The sequence below is a fragment of the Pieris brassicae genome, chromosome 6 (genome assembly GCF_905147105.1).
Source record: "Pieris brassicae chromosome 6, ilPieBrab1.1, whole genome shotgun sequence".
Taxonomy (NCBI): domain Eukaryota; kingdom Metazoa; phylum Arthropoda; class Insecta; order Lepidoptera; family Pieridae; genus Pieris; species Pieris brassicae.
In genome coordinates this window covers 10000001-10015991 of record NC_059670.1, presented here as the reverse complement: position 1 = coordinate 10015991, position 15991 = coordinate 10000001, and the positions used below count along the sequence as shown (strand labels likewise).

The following is a 15991-nucleotide window of genomic DNA, read 5'->3' as shown; positions in this document are numbered from 1 at the left end:
GACAAAAGATAAAAGAACATTTAAAATGTTGGCATGCAGCCAACTGAACTGTATTGGTATAGTTATTTTTGTATCAATGTTTACAAACATTGAAATATATTAAAACATGTTTTGTTTAATTATTTCAAACTATTGTTTCAATGAAAAGCTTTTGTTTGGTTTTAGGTAAAAGCAAGACGAGGCAATTCTTTTTTATATAAGACAATAAGAAAGAAAATTCTAATGTAAAGTGTTCTGAATAGATGAATACATTTTCGTTGACGACCGCATCGTCAGGCATCACAATCGTGACTCGTCTCACTTATTACGAGAATTTGTGTCACATTTCCGTGACCTCGTATGGAATTCATTATAGTTCAGTCTGCTTAATGATTTTCATTTGTCTATACAGAAAATCCTACATAATGCATTGCATTGAATAACATCCTAACTAGGTAACATGAATGGACCTTCGGATAAATATTTACAGGTTTCTCCTCAACTAGGGCTGGAAAGTGTCATTAAAGAAGCACTTATTGTAAAAATGTTAAAATGATAATAGTGGTTGACTTGATAGCTGTAGGAGGGCTTCATTTGCAAGGAAACGACTCTTGAGAACACGCGGCGTAGAGCTCTCAGCGCGCAAGGATAGAACACGTATAATAAAATGCTTCAGCACGTGACGCACTTAGAACAAAGAAAATACCCGCTTTCAATCTCGTGAATTTAATACTATATATTACAGAGAAAAAGCTCAGAACACTTCTTTTTTGTATCACCTTGAAAGTTACATCTGACGTAAAATTACTCTGAATTTGGAAATTTGTTATATTACCGGGAGAAATGAAAACATGGCGGCATAACAGCATCAATTAATTTCTGAAATGATGTCACTATAGTGTCGAGCGAACAACAAGCCGTAACAAATGAACCAATATTTGTTCGTAATGGAAACCACTAAGTATAGGTACCTACTCAATGTAATAGATTTTGCGAACAGTTTATCATTACACGTGACAAGCAATTTTGCATTGCAAACATTATAAAAGAATTTACACACAGCTGACTTATGACAGTTGACAGCTTGTGCTGTCTAAAATTTAGAGAAACGAAATGTCATCGCCTAATTTTATTACCATAATGTAGCAGATTACATACAAAAATAAGAAGTCTATTGAACAGCTTATGTAAAAAATAGCAATCGAATCGATATTTCTGATGCTAAACTTTTATACCGAAGCTTAAGTTAAACGTACCAATACCCTTTAAAGGTCGGCCTGATTCAAGACGATTATTGAGTAGTGGTCCCATTTCGAATAGACGAAAGCATATACCATAGATATCGTACCATTTTGTTCTCTGTAATCTAATAAAACATAACAACTATACGTTATGGCAAATATGTATTAAATTTAGCGTAGCTTAATTGTACTTTTTTAAGGACAATAGGTGACACAACTTTGACAAGAAGAGCTAATATTAGAAAAGAAGTGAAGCAGCTGGAAGAGCCGTATGTGTGAGTACACACTGATCACCAAAACCGGCACATATGATGTATTAGATTAACTTAGGTTATGTATCTAAAACAAGGTTTATATATTACTGGGTGTCAGTAATAAAGGCTTAATAATAATAATAATTGAATTTTTTACTGCATAGAACAACCAGAGGATATGTTTGGTGATATTAAATGTAAAACTGAAAGTATGATTATTTTTCTTGCAAACTCTCAAGAATCCGAATTGCTTATAAAAACGAAATAGTAAAGAATAAACCTTCCCTGCATTTGTTGCGAATGAAACTTAATCGAAAATGTCAAAAGGAAACGTACTGTAATAAAAAATGTTCACCCTTGCGACTGCCGAAGGCTGGTTGCGAGGTAAATTGTTTCATTTCTTTTTCCAATTTAAATACCGAAATCAACATTTTCTGCATTTATTAGAATACTAGAATGTCATTTTATTAACTATACACTTAAATGCATTAATTTTACGTTACTTAAAATTAACCTCGACATTTGAGAAAGTATTTTAGTGCATTTAATTGCGTATGCCGAACACGAAAACAATAAGTAGTTTTAAAACTGTTAATTTTTAATTATATACGTTGCCCAAAAGCCTATATGATATTTTTAAAATTTTAAAGATCAGTTTTTGTCTCCGTCTTTGTGCGTATAATACTTTCTTTATATATTTCACAACCACTTTAGGTAGTAGGCAGTCATAGCTAGAAAATGTAAAATTTTTGCTATACTAGGTACTATACTTAGTATGTTTTGTATTTTCAACTACTACGACATTCGCAATAACGAATACGTGGTAAAAATGGGTGAGTAATTGATGTCAAACTTTCGTAAATATAACCCCTTTTTATCCATAGTTGGTATAGTCTATGGATGAGAATTTATAGGATGGGAAATGGAAATTGGGGATTCCTAAAGGCTTTTCAGGGCGCCGCCTACATACAATAAAACCGGCTGGTCCCAACCACTATATATTTAAATATTGCTATAAATTAAAAAATCTAAATATAAACTATGTTGCCCTGTGTTTTGAAAAAAGAAAAGACAATCAAACATGGTTTCTTTTAGGTATACTCTATACAATAGTTCCAAATTCAAAAAGTTAAAATTTATTTGGTAATTACATTAATATCGTTATAATCAACACATTTTAATTCAACATAATTTATTTCCTTACCTTGATTGAAGACTTCATAAACCATATTTTAACATATATATGTAACAACACATATATATAAAGTCTCATGTCAACGTAAGAGCACTTATATGAAATTTCATTAAATTTTCACTTCACTTGCGCCTTACATTTTGCATTAAATTGAATTGGAGTCCTTTATAATGTACAATATCATATATATTGCTCGAACGGCTTGACATTTAACCTAATTCTAATGACAATCAAGTTAATGGTTGTCTGACTAACTTTGACAACACATAAAACATAAAACGGAATACCAATCTAGTGTATAATCTGCTTCATTAGAGAACAAGTGATTTAAGAAAGTGAAGAATAGTGAGACTTTTTAGCTTTCAATTGAGCATAAATTGAACTTATATTTTTTTAATGACATAAGTAATCGTTAAAACTTAATAGACCATTACGGTCTGTACAATATAAACTGCTTCATTCATTGATTACTTTTCTGTTCAATAATAATTGCGTTGTGTTTTTATAGAAAGCGGTTTCGCGCCTTTCCACAGACTACATATAATCATGAAATAACTAATATTTTGAATATAGAACCCGAGCGTGATACGCCCTATACCGCCACGGGTCTTGTTATTAAACGTGAATTAATCATACAGAGTATGTTATGATGGTCGATGTATACAAAGCGGTAACCATGGTAACAATATTTTGACATCTTTTGTCAAAACTATCAGGCTAGGACTATGTATGTAGTAAACCATATAAAGGGCGTAAAGGAGATTAGAATCAATTACAAATAGAAGCCATTTTAGACGATTATACAGTGACTAACTAATCGTCCCAACAGTTTTCTACGCAAATCCCCTGCTGTCTTATTCACACGTGCAATCCGTCTTAGTTGAGTTAAAATGACGTCACACCTAAGCTGCATTTTGCATAGGAAAGCTCATATGGGTGGATTCAAAATATTATTTAAAAAACAGTGATTACAACATCTAGCTCTTGGCCTCAGTATTTTATATATGCCTGTTTATTTTTTTTCTTAATAGGGAAGTAGAAGTAGGTGATCAGCCTTCTGTACCTGACACACCCGTCATTATAAAAATACCTAATATAATACCGAACTAAAGGCCCACAAAGTAACGGTAACAGTTATCTGTTTGACAATTTACAATACACCTGTGTATATGACGCACCAACGTTATGTTTGAACGTTGTGAAAGTTTTTATCGCCAAGGGCTTGGTGTTTACATAAATATGAGTTGAAGCTGCAAGATACAAAATTCTTAAGAATTTTAAATCACCCAAACGGTTTGTGTCCGGCTTTTTTAATCAACCCCAGAATTATAATAGCAATAAATACACTGATCATTTTTTGATATACCTCCAAAGAGAGCATTGTTGGTCGGGAGGCTTTCGCGTGCGACTCTCATCACTGAGGACGTAGGTTCCCCCGTCACCAATGGACTTTCTATGAGTGCGTTAAATACTCTTGCGGTGAAGGAAATTTCGAGAAAACCGGAATTATATATACAGAAATCTGAGGCCCAGACTTCATAGGTTCCAGCGTTACTGTGTTTTTATGGAAGATTGATTTGCTCATATTATCAACACAATATTTCGTATTAACTGCATAGGTTGTGGAAGAACGTTGAGGAGTTCCGATTACGAGAACAGACATTTTACAAAAAAAAACTATTAAGAAACACACAAATATAGAGTATTTACAATATTTTACCCAACATAGTAATAATAATTAAAATGTTATAAATATAAAACTGACATAGATGACTAACTTGAAATTAGACGAAGTCATGATCGCCATTGAAGTTACGCGCAAAGCTAAGTTTCTTTAAGTTTTCTCTAGCCATGTCGAAAACATTTTGCTGTCCAGATATCTCTTAATTAACTTGACACATTTGAGGCTATATAATATTGTATAATATTTACGTTTATTTATTTTATACATAACATAATTACAAATCACGAAAATGGTCTATGTCGTATAATAAATTTGTCACGACAAATGCAAATAGACTTGACACCCCTGTTCGTTGTCTTTCTTCCTCATTTGTTGGAGGATAAGGATTTGTATGGCTTAACTAAATCCACTAACATTAGGTTTGTTACGGAAAATATCTTCAAGCATAAATTAAACTCTTTATTTTGTGTTTACTCTACATAAAATATTGAATAAGTTATAAATGAGAGTTGTAATGTTAAATTACGACGAATGGATGATTATGAAACATCTCGTTTTAGTCTAGAACCTAGACAAAAAAAACAATATCTCTATAGCAATATAAAGTATTATAAATTACAGGTCAATTCTTAACATTCTTTCAGTCTTTGCTTGCTATATTTTGCCCGAGACATAAGAATAGAAACAAAATCTTCTATGAACATATTGTCCAACGCTGTGCCAAACCGGGAACGTCCAGCTATAAATAAATAATATTTCTTATTTAAAATTAGAAAGGCCTTTTTCCATGATAACAAAAACTGTAGTATTTTTGTTTAAATGAAGAATTTAGTGCAGGTCGTTTTTCTCGCCACGCCGCGCTCATCGACATCATACGCCTCTTGCCTCCGTCCATTTTGGAGCCAACAGGCATCGCTAGAGACGATGGCCATCGGCCGGATGGGACATCGTGGATCCCTTGGTAGATGGGACGGGCTTTTGTTGGGATGCTACTTGTGTGGACACGTTAGCCCCGTCTCACCTCCCTCGGACAAACAAAAAAGCTGGAGTGGCTGCAGACCATGTGGAAAATTATAAACGGCTCAAATGAAGAGAATTTCCCGATTTTGTTCCCTTTGGAGTAGAGACTCTTGCGCTGTGGGATTCAAGTGCATATTCGGTAATTAAAGATTTAAGTTGGCGCCTGGTATCCACCAGGTGCCAACTTAACTACTACTTAACTACAACTAACTTGGTGATTTCCTCGCTTAACGAATAAGTACACAGCGAGGAAATGCTGCTAGGGTTAAAGGTACACTGCCACAGGGACCAAAGTTTTTAAATTTTGACTTTGTAAATGCTATAATAATATTTGATTGTTATGGTTAGGTTATTGTGAACTTTATATAACCCAGAGACAAAGAGTCTAATATGTATAAGTACACATTTAGTATTCCTCATTAATTTGTCCTAGCAACTTCTAAGACCTGCTTCAGTTCACATAAATACTTTGCGAGTATACTTTTACAACTTTAATGTGAAAAATACATCTACATCTAATACATTATTCAATATATTTCCAAGAATGATTCAATTCATAGGATTTAATGGTATTTTGTCACATAGCAATTTATTTAACGTGGAAAAGTTGAAATACATAATTCATAAACTTCGGGGAGGGTCGGTAAAGATGTGTCGCAAAGTTGCACGTTGCTGTGAAGGATCCCCTGAGGCTCATTCATTATACAATGATTATAATTTACTGTCACAAAGGTGTAGAGAGAGAGTCTTTAAGAACTTGTTTTTTTATTTTTAAACTTTGCTAATCAAAGTACCGGCATTACGAATAAATTATTCGAAAAAGGAATGTATACAATCTTTTATTCTCTGTATATTGTCCACATTAACACTATTTATTTATTTCGTAATCCGGCAGCTTTACATACATTATGTATAACAAAAAACAATTATACTAAAGATTTAGCCAAATATGGAATACAACATACAAATAGGTGCAAACATTTATTGTTAGGAAAAAATGAATAAATATTATTATATTCAAGTTAATACCAAATTCGGATGTTTATATTGGGTCTGCTCTAATAATATATAAATAATAATAATTTATTCCATTTAGATACAGATCCATTTTAGTTAGAAAGTTCAACTTAGATACTTATGATAAAAGGGCCTGGGACTGGTGCTAGACAGACTACTTCTAATTAATTTGCGATATTTGTTTTAAAATGAGTGCTGTTTGCCATAGTCATTTTGTATGATGATTTGCTATTTTTAAAGAATACCGAGAGTTTTTTACTCCGGCTTTTTCTCTCGGCCTACATCCTCTGTCTTCTTTGCCGATGAGTAGGGATGTCTACCGATTCAAATTTAATGACGTGGAATATCTGATACCTGTTTCCTATATACCATAATAAACATATTTAATTTTTTTTATGAAAATATATATATATATATATATATACATACATGTGTGAAGATATCATAAGAACTAAGAAAGCGTAGCGCTAACTCACCTTTTAACTCACAATCGAGTAGCCCACAATATCTCAGCTCTCTCTCAACACAGTACAACAGTATACTTTTAAATAATTTATAGTATACTTTAATTACAACAGTATAATTTAAACAGTATCAAATAATGTACTGTGTAAGCTTTCGTATGGGATCCTACTTTTACTAAAAATACTTTGAATATATTTAAATTATCGGTGTAAAAAACAAACAGGATTAAACATACTTGAGATAGTTAAGTCGCAACATATTAACAGCAGAGGGATTATCTTCATGCAATATTGAGCGCAGTTTAGCGCCGGCTTTTCTTTTAGCTGATTTACATTTTATTCGTGACACGTCCGGTTATGCAAATTGCGCATCTAGTTGCTAGTTCACACATATAGCTTTGCATCTATCACTATACATTATGAAACAAACTTTGCCCTATATCTTTTCTATATAAATGTTTAAGTTTTATAGTAAGCCTTTTTAATTTTTCTTCTTATTCAATAAATACATTTAGAACTTGAATTATCCTCATATAGTAAGTATCGGAGTCAGATTTAAGGGATTTGAAATCTAGGATTAGGAAATAAAGACTTATTTCCCTTAAAGTCCTAGTCATAGTAATTCTAACCCATATAAAGAGATATATTGTTACAAGTTGCCAAAACCGTCGATTTATCGTATCGAATTTGTGTACTAAATAATGACTTTGGAACAGTTAAGTGCTATTAATTGGTGCAGAGCCAGGCGCCGATAGCTTTCAGCATTCCCTGTGGAACACGTAACCACGTTTAATGGATGTGGTTGCCCAATTAAAGACTAAAGGCACATACAAATTATATTAAAGGTATAGAATATCGATATATAGAATAGACTATAATAGACTTCGAGTAGTGTTTTAATAAGCTATATGTCGCGGCAAACTAGATTAATTAGCCGTTCAATAGCCTAGCCTTTTAACTAAACAGCTTCGTTTTACTACCGGCCCGAATTATATTCAGCCGTAGCATTGGTTACATTTAACAAACTGGCTGGCTAATGCTTAGGCCATTCTTACTGTCTTTTGACAGAAATAAAAAAGCTGAGACATCTGACATAAGAAATTCTTTATTTAAAATGTAATTTATTAGTAGAAACGTTGGAGAACATCATCATATTTGTTGTTAACCGACGCTTTATTGACAGTTTGGAGTAGGTGGCAGAAAGTGGAACTAAATTGAAACGAATAGGATAGGCAAGTAATAAACGTCATCGATTCAAGTCTTTTTCGATTTGCCTTGTTTGCTCAAATGGCTGAAAATCATTCAGGACGCTAGTTGAACGGCGCTGTTTAGTAAAGAGACTAGGCTGTTTATTGAACGGCTAATTAAGCTAATCTGCAGATAGGACAACAACAGCATTTTAAAAAGTTAATAGCAATTTAAAAAGTTAATCGTTTAATAACTGGAACTAGATTCGTAGGTCTTTTGAGTTCGTTCGTTAAAAATGAAGTGCAAACTTAAAAGTTCCAAGATTCCAATTAGACGATTCAAACACTTCTTGAACAACAAAGCTTTGCAGTCGTTGAAATAAACGGTTGCTCGGGAATATCTCTGGAACTTAGTAGTTCCGTTTCCGGGTACGTCACTAATGCTTAATCAAATTACTTGAATGATATAAATGTGTATTATCAAAGGGGACTTTATTGAAAATCTTAACGATCTTGAACGAACTGCACTTGAAAGAAAGCTTTTTAGGATTACAGCAGTAATAATCTTTATTCGTATCGAAATTTCAAAAACGTATGTTTACAATATTTGTACATTTATATATTTTTTAATAATTAACTAAAAACACAGTAAAACTAATAAATTTATTAATGATGTTTATAACACAACAATTAAATCATACATTTACTAGTTTGCGTTTTAATAAGAAATATATTACGTGTTTAGTTAAACACGCATTATATTTATTTGCAATTGTTATTGGTGACGGAACAATGATACCTAGTATTTTTTTTCTTTTTTGGTTTAAAAAATATATAAATACTTAATTCATTTGATTTCATTTAAAGTTAAGTACGAGAGCTTAAATAATAAGCTCGTGTCAGTCAAAAGGTTATTCTTTTTATAACCGTAAAAGGTACGCTTGTAACGTAAGGTTTACAGATGTTTTAGTGACGATACCGGTTTTCTGTTTACCACTCATTCTCTGTAATAAATTAACGCCACCATTTTAAGATAATTTGAGAAAGTTCTCTAAGCATAATACTTGAAAGATTCCAATACTATATTTATACAGTGTAATGAATTTATGCAATTGTTAATTTACTTAATAACAAGAGCAGCAAATATAACATATAAACCAGTTTTATATGTTATATTTCATAGTTTTTTAACTTTTTTAGTGGTCAGTTATCATCATACAGAGGGTCATCTATTAAATGATGTACAATAATAACTACATAGTTTATATTTTTAGATTGATGTAACTCAGTTGCGAAATTAATTAAAGAATGCTTTCAAATTAATTAAATGTATATTTAAAATAATAATAATAAATAAATCTTTAAATAATATTTATGAACGACTCGGACCTCGGACACACGAACATAGTGTCAAAACATTATAGAACACTAAGACTGTTAATGAACATTACTTTAGTTTAAACTTATCATTAGTATTGTAAAAAATTAAGTCAACATAATATTAATTAGCCATAATTATTGTATAGGCTAGATTGTAATTCATGTAAAGTCGCACTCTTTTTTGTGAACTTTATTGTAATAAAAAAGATTAACGACTCTGAGGACAGGTGTTGTATATTATACATTCCTGATCATTTACTTTAATATTGTACTATTATATGGACTTTACATAACTAAGCCAACATAACATTCCATACCAACAGCAAATATCTCATCACGTTAAGAGATATCCGACATATTATGAGGTAGGTTTCAGCAATTATTCTAAAAGCAAAGCCTTCCAGTGCAATTCTAAAGGTTTAGTTGGAACCGCAGCACCAGGACGTTTTTACAATTCCACTTTGTATAAAGTATTAGCTTGAGAAATACCGCGGAATAATTCATAATCTTTTTTTTATTTATATTATGCAATAGTTTTAACTTTATGCCAGTTCCAAGTAAAAGGTTTGCCAGTTTCATAATCTTTTATTTTAATAATAAATGTCAGATGAATGGCGCTACTGTCAGCCGCTATTGTAATCTATCACAGAGCTCATAAATTGACAACGTCAAAGTGTTTAATAACGATTTACCAATTTTTTATACCTAATATGAACTTTATACAGCTAAAACTCAGTTTAGTAATATTTTTGACGTAATTTATTCAATTAAAACGTAGTTAAAGTAGATAAAGAAACCTACAAAATATGGAACAGACTTCTAAATGCAGAAAAGTATCGAATAACATTTATTGATGTTATATATTGTTAGTTATTATGTCATCTATGAGCTGCGTTGCCGACCTTTAATCACTTAAAGGTCGCCAACGCAGATCCGCAACCCCCATCAAACATTTTATATAATTTTAGTTACTATGGTAATGGTACATGGTATAAAATAAACAAATATGAATTTTTAAAAGTAAATCCTCCTTCGGCTTTTTGTAGTCAGTTTAAAAGAAAATGTATTTTTATCTCGCATGGGATTTTAAACGCCGTTTTCTTAATGTAAAACAAATCTAAACGTCTCTGAAAACTTACATTCCCTTTTAAGCAAGTTCTTTTGCAGGCTTAAATAAATAAAACTCTTCAGTTGAAAGTGGGTCTTGTGGATTTTCACGGTGCTTTGAATTCAGAGAATTTATGTAAATCGCACGTTCGCGTTTCTGCAAAACGGTTAATTTCTTGCTCTTTTTAAAATAGTTTTATAGTATTGTATTGCAAATAACAATTCTCATACGTTTCGTTAAATAAATAATGCACAAACACTTGACAACGGCCATACGTGTGCAAAATTGTATTTAGAATATGTATCTTCTTCAAAGAAATTACTGCTTAATTTAAGTACTTTTCTTTGTGGTGTTGTCGATCTTTTAGGGAATGGTACGCTCTTTTCTCTAAAGCCCCTAAGTCGTATCGGTTCGGACCTATACTGACAACTGGTTCTATAAAAAAAGTAGATCGAGCTGTGTTGTGGAACGCCAGGCGTCGAGATTGATACTAGGGAATTCGCATTCTACCTTGACGTACGATGATGAAGTTAATTTAGTTTTTAAGCATATTATTATAATTTATATTGTTGCTTCAGTAGATGGAAAAAATGTAAACAATTTGTCATATAAATTTACATATATGACATACATATTTTTTAAAAATAAATGAAAATTTGTTAAATTGTAGGAAGTTTCAGTGTGTGTATAAGATGTGCTCTTATAGCAAAGGCAAACGGCACATTTCACATTCAATCGCTTAGTTCCGATTGCTGAATGTCAAATGATTATGAATATTCAAATATTCAAGTAAGTCAACTTAGTCTTGGCGTTATGTCTCAACTCTAAACATGACGAGTAGACCCAAAAACGGACGTTTGTTGACATAGCAGACCGATCAGCTTTTTAGGTTTTAATTAAACAAGTACATCATTCAATCAATGAATCAAACACGTTTATTTAGTTCAGATTCGTCTAAGCGCATGCTTATGAATGTCAAAAACGTTTACAAAATTCGCAAAAGAGCAAGACTACCCCATCCGTTCGCAAAACTACCAGGAGGCTTGTTCTGAGAAGAACTGGCAAGAAACTCAGCAACATTTACCCTCCCTTTACATTACAATTATTCAAAGGAAAATGTCATAAACCACAACGTCATTAAAGTTACATAAGTAAAAAAAAATAAAAAGTCTTTTGTCTTCTAGGTAGTCATAACTTTTACACATGAACGTGTTTTAAAATATGTGTTTTGAATCCACTCTCTGTTGCAGGCTTTAACATATTAAAAATCCTTCTTAACAACACTATTTATTAATTTGCTCAAGAACATGATGAATAATGATTTCGTTTTCTGATTCATTGTAAGTAATATATCGTTACCTGGAAATACACTCCGTTACTCATAAAATATTACTGAGGTTAACTCGACCCCAGAACACGGCAGGGCTCTTTAAATCCTATTATCTCTTAAATACTTTAGATTTAGAGCGCTTAACTCACCAGGGCAGCCGTTCTGCATATATAGACATCACACCAAAAAACTATAATATTGTAATATTGAAAACGGCAAGAACATACAATTTCCTGCAAGACAATAGCTCATAAAAATAATTAAATCTGAACTCACTTGGCTAAAGCGTGAGTGCAACAATGCACCAGGACCATTAACCGATCCTTCGCTGAAGAAACCAAAAAGAACGTCATTATGATTTATTTATTATAGCTACTTTATAATTGATTTCAAAATGTGTCATAATGTAGGGAGAACCAATTCCACTTAGAATTCAAGATAAGAGCGTAAAAAACTTAAAAGGCCGGCAACGGACTTGCGAGCCCTTTGGCAAGGTGAGTGTCTATGGATGTCGATATCACATAACACCAGGCCTTCGTTTCGTTTGCCTCCTGTTACATAAAAAAGGTCAGGAGCCTGTGACTTCGCAGATACATTTACACTTTGGTATAGTATGTTTTTAATATGTGTTCGTTGTCTACCTTTTCAAAGTGTAACCATACCCTTAAAGGAACTTATACTGTAAACCTATTACCGTAGTATGCCATGTCATAAAAAAGATTAGAAAATTCTAACAATAAGTGGAATGGACACAAACTACGGAAGTTAAACGTTCACGACAAAACTTCATGTAATAATGTCACATGCTTGTTCAGACTAAGCCCCTAGACGACAGTTTGATATATTAAGTTGCTTTGTAAGGTGAGCGGGCAAACATTCGCAAGGAGCACCCGATAACATTTCCTTACTTAGAGCACTAAATTATTTTTATCTCCCACGCGCACGCCGCATTTGAGAGCTTTTTATCATTATGCACGTCGTTGCTCAAGATTCTCACGGCACTCGATTTTTTAATAAGCCATAAAACAGTGGAAACTTACGGCAACACCGTGATTTATAATTATTATCATATGGAAAACTAAAGTAGATTCATCCAAATTATAGATTTTCAGTATATCTTAAAGACTGATAGTTGAAGATCGCAGACCACATTACAGCATAGCAAAAAAAATGGGGTTCTGGTTACACATACAATTGGTCTCTACGAGTAGTTCCTGACAAGTGTCCATTCCGCACAAGTGACCACCGCTATGTGGAACCAGCTGCCCACTGAAGTATTTCCGAACCAATTCGGCTTAGGGACCTTCAAGAAAAGAGCGTACCAATTCTTAAAAGGCCGGCAACGCACTCGCAAGTCTCCATGGGCGGCGGTATCACTTAACATCCGGTGAGCCTCCTGCCCGTTTGCCCTCTGTTCTATAAAAAAAAAAGTTCTGGGTATGTAAAACCAATCAATTGTTTTTTAAAGCGTAAATTTATCTGCCATTTCCCTGATCACAGCAGACTATTTCTAAAAGTAAGGTCTCAGTATAGATTTTATTAAACGTACTTTTTTTTTGCTAATGCCTGAAACTAATACCAGCAATTTTTATAACTTATTTACCAGATTACAAATTAAGATTTACAATCGCACTTAAAGGTCCTGGTCCGAAATACGAGTCGTCGATTTCTAGACAGCCGTTATTCATATAAACATTAACAAACGTTAATTATCTTGTAAACTAATTTTATAACTTTAAAACGACTAGAACTTCAACAACACGTCAACTCCCTAGCTTCGGGCCTCTTGGAAATGACAGACTGTGTGTTTTGGCTGAGAAGGACGAGCCTTGCCGCAGTTTGATAGTTTGCTAGTTACGGAGGCATAGCAAATTATTGGATTTGCATTCCCTAAGTCATATAATAAAATCTGATAAAAGCGTAGATGCTGATTGTATTAGTGATGTTATTTAAACATAATCACTACTTAAGTAACGGTAATCTTTATGAAGAATTAGGGAGCTGGGTGCCAAAGAGCGTACTGTTCCCTATCTTAAAAAATGATTTTTGCGGCTCGATACACATTGCTCGAAACATTATGACCGGCAAACGACCTGTATGTGTGAAGGAGGCAAGATATAAAAACCTCCATTTTCGCCGTCGAGGGCTTTGTAAATGACGGCAGGATGTTCTGGTAGCGAGATAAAAAGTATCAACGCTATGCGCAGTTTTACGAACGAGAAATATTTCTGCAAGTTTTATTAACAAAAGATTGTGAAGTTAAATTTGCTTTGCACGATGCAACAGTTTTTAATCGTTGTTGTATAGTACCTTACTTAGTTGGGTATAGTAAAAAGTATTTAAGACAAAGATTGACTTACATATATTTTTATAATCTACAAAGTTAACTTTTCAAAACAAGAATCGTGCGTTACATTTCTATCACCACATAATCATATTTAAATTCTATTTTTGAATTTCTTTTCGTGCTATGGACTCACATCGGTGACTGGGGCCTTGGCCAGATATTGTTCACGTAACTAGTCTTCCCATACTGCATAATAAACAATAGACCTATATCACATGCATATAATGAAAGTTTACGCTGACACCGAAACAGTAGGTACTCGAATAATAAACAAAATAACAATACATATACTATATAAAAACATATTGAATTACTGTATTTCATGTCATTAAAGTAGGATTATTCTCTCAACAATCCATAGGAGATATTACAAAATGTATTTTAAATCATAAATATATTCTATCGATCTCCGGCACCTAAGGACTTTCTATGTGCGCATTTAACATTCGCTCGAACGGTGAACATCGTGAGAACAACGGCTTGCGTCAGACCCAAAAAATCGACAGCGTGTATCAGGCACTGGAGGCTAATAACCTACTTGCCTTGATTGACAAATTATCAAGATACAGAAATCTGAGGCCCAGACCTAAAAAGGTTGTAGCGTTACTGATTAATTTATTTTTTATTCCTGTGTATATAAGACGACGTCAGCGATCGGACCCTTTTACATGACGATCCGAAACTAGGTTAATTCTAAATCGGTCAATCCGTTGCGTGACTCGACAAATGGCCACCGTTTGAGGGAGGTTTTTGTTTGTTTTCCAATCCCATAGTTCCCAACTCTGACATTCGTAACGAACATTGTTTAGCGTGGTTTTCCGTCCATAAACCTGTTTCTGTTTTATTGGAAAACGGGACGTTATGCAAATGGAGGTTCTCGGAATTGCTGGAAATAGGAACGCAACCTAATGGAAGCCGGTAATGGTGACTGAAGTTTGGTTTCAGAGGGTTGTTTATTGAAGAAACCACTTCGAAGTGTTTGAATTATTGTTATTCATAGAAACTACAGCTATGACCTTGCGGTAAGTATATAAAATAACTTCACAAATCTCGTTTATATAACAAAAGTTCTATGAAATCTTATTAAAATATTCGGTAGGTTTGAGAATAGGTCGTATTTTTATACCTCTAAGTAATAAGTGTGACCTATTCTAAACAAAAATTGGATTTATTACATTAACATTACGTTGATATTTCGTATTCTTATGAAAAACTACAATCACTTGCCGATTTTTAAAATTAGCCGACTCGTCACAATTACGAGTACTAAGTTATCGACCCTCTGTTGTTGACATACATAGCATAAAAATATAAGTATTTTAACTACTTAATCGGCACGTTTTCAAACATAGATTTTATCGCTGTTTGCTTGATACAATCGTAGCTGTCACGAAACAGAATTTATTGATTTTATGTTTCATTTCGTTTCGTTATAATAATAACATCACAATAACACAAAACTGGAGAAACACAATAAATGAACGAAAAATAATAATATGTAAATGGGCTGTCTTACTGCTAAAAGTAGTTTCTTTCAGACCACCACCCACAACCAACCACTCTTAGTCATTCAGTCACATGCGCCCACACACTCACTTATGTACAAAGTAACAGTATTATATGTTATATATTCGTTTCACCATAATATTTCTTAAAATATCTAAATTAATTTTGGAATTTAGATGTATTTTGAAAGCCTTTATAAAAGCCGAAATGGGACTCAAGTTAACTATTTAATCCGGTAATTAGACATTAGATAAACGTTTTATTTTTAGTCTTGAGTCA

At 33.0% G+C, this 15991-nt stretch overlaps 1 protein-coding gene across 3 annotated transcripts in view; it reads right to left on the bottom strand.

Annotated features, from left to right (window-relative positions):
* LOC123710751 (transmembrane protein 132E) overlaps nucleotides 1-15991 on the bottom strand; it is a 93909-nt gene that overhangs the window by 36092 nt on the left and 41826 nt on the right. The window contains exon 1 of one of the 3 annotated variants that reach the window (XM_045662905.1): nucleotides 815-860. The exons of the other annotated variants lie outside the window; for them this stretch is intronic. Within the exon in view, the coding sequence (XP_045518861.1) occupies nucleotides 815-848 (34 nt within the window). The 5' untranslated portion in view covers nucleotides 849-860. Of the gene's footprint in view, nucleotides 1-814; nucleotides 861-15991 lie in introns of those variants that run through there. 3 annotated transcript variants of the gene reach the window in all.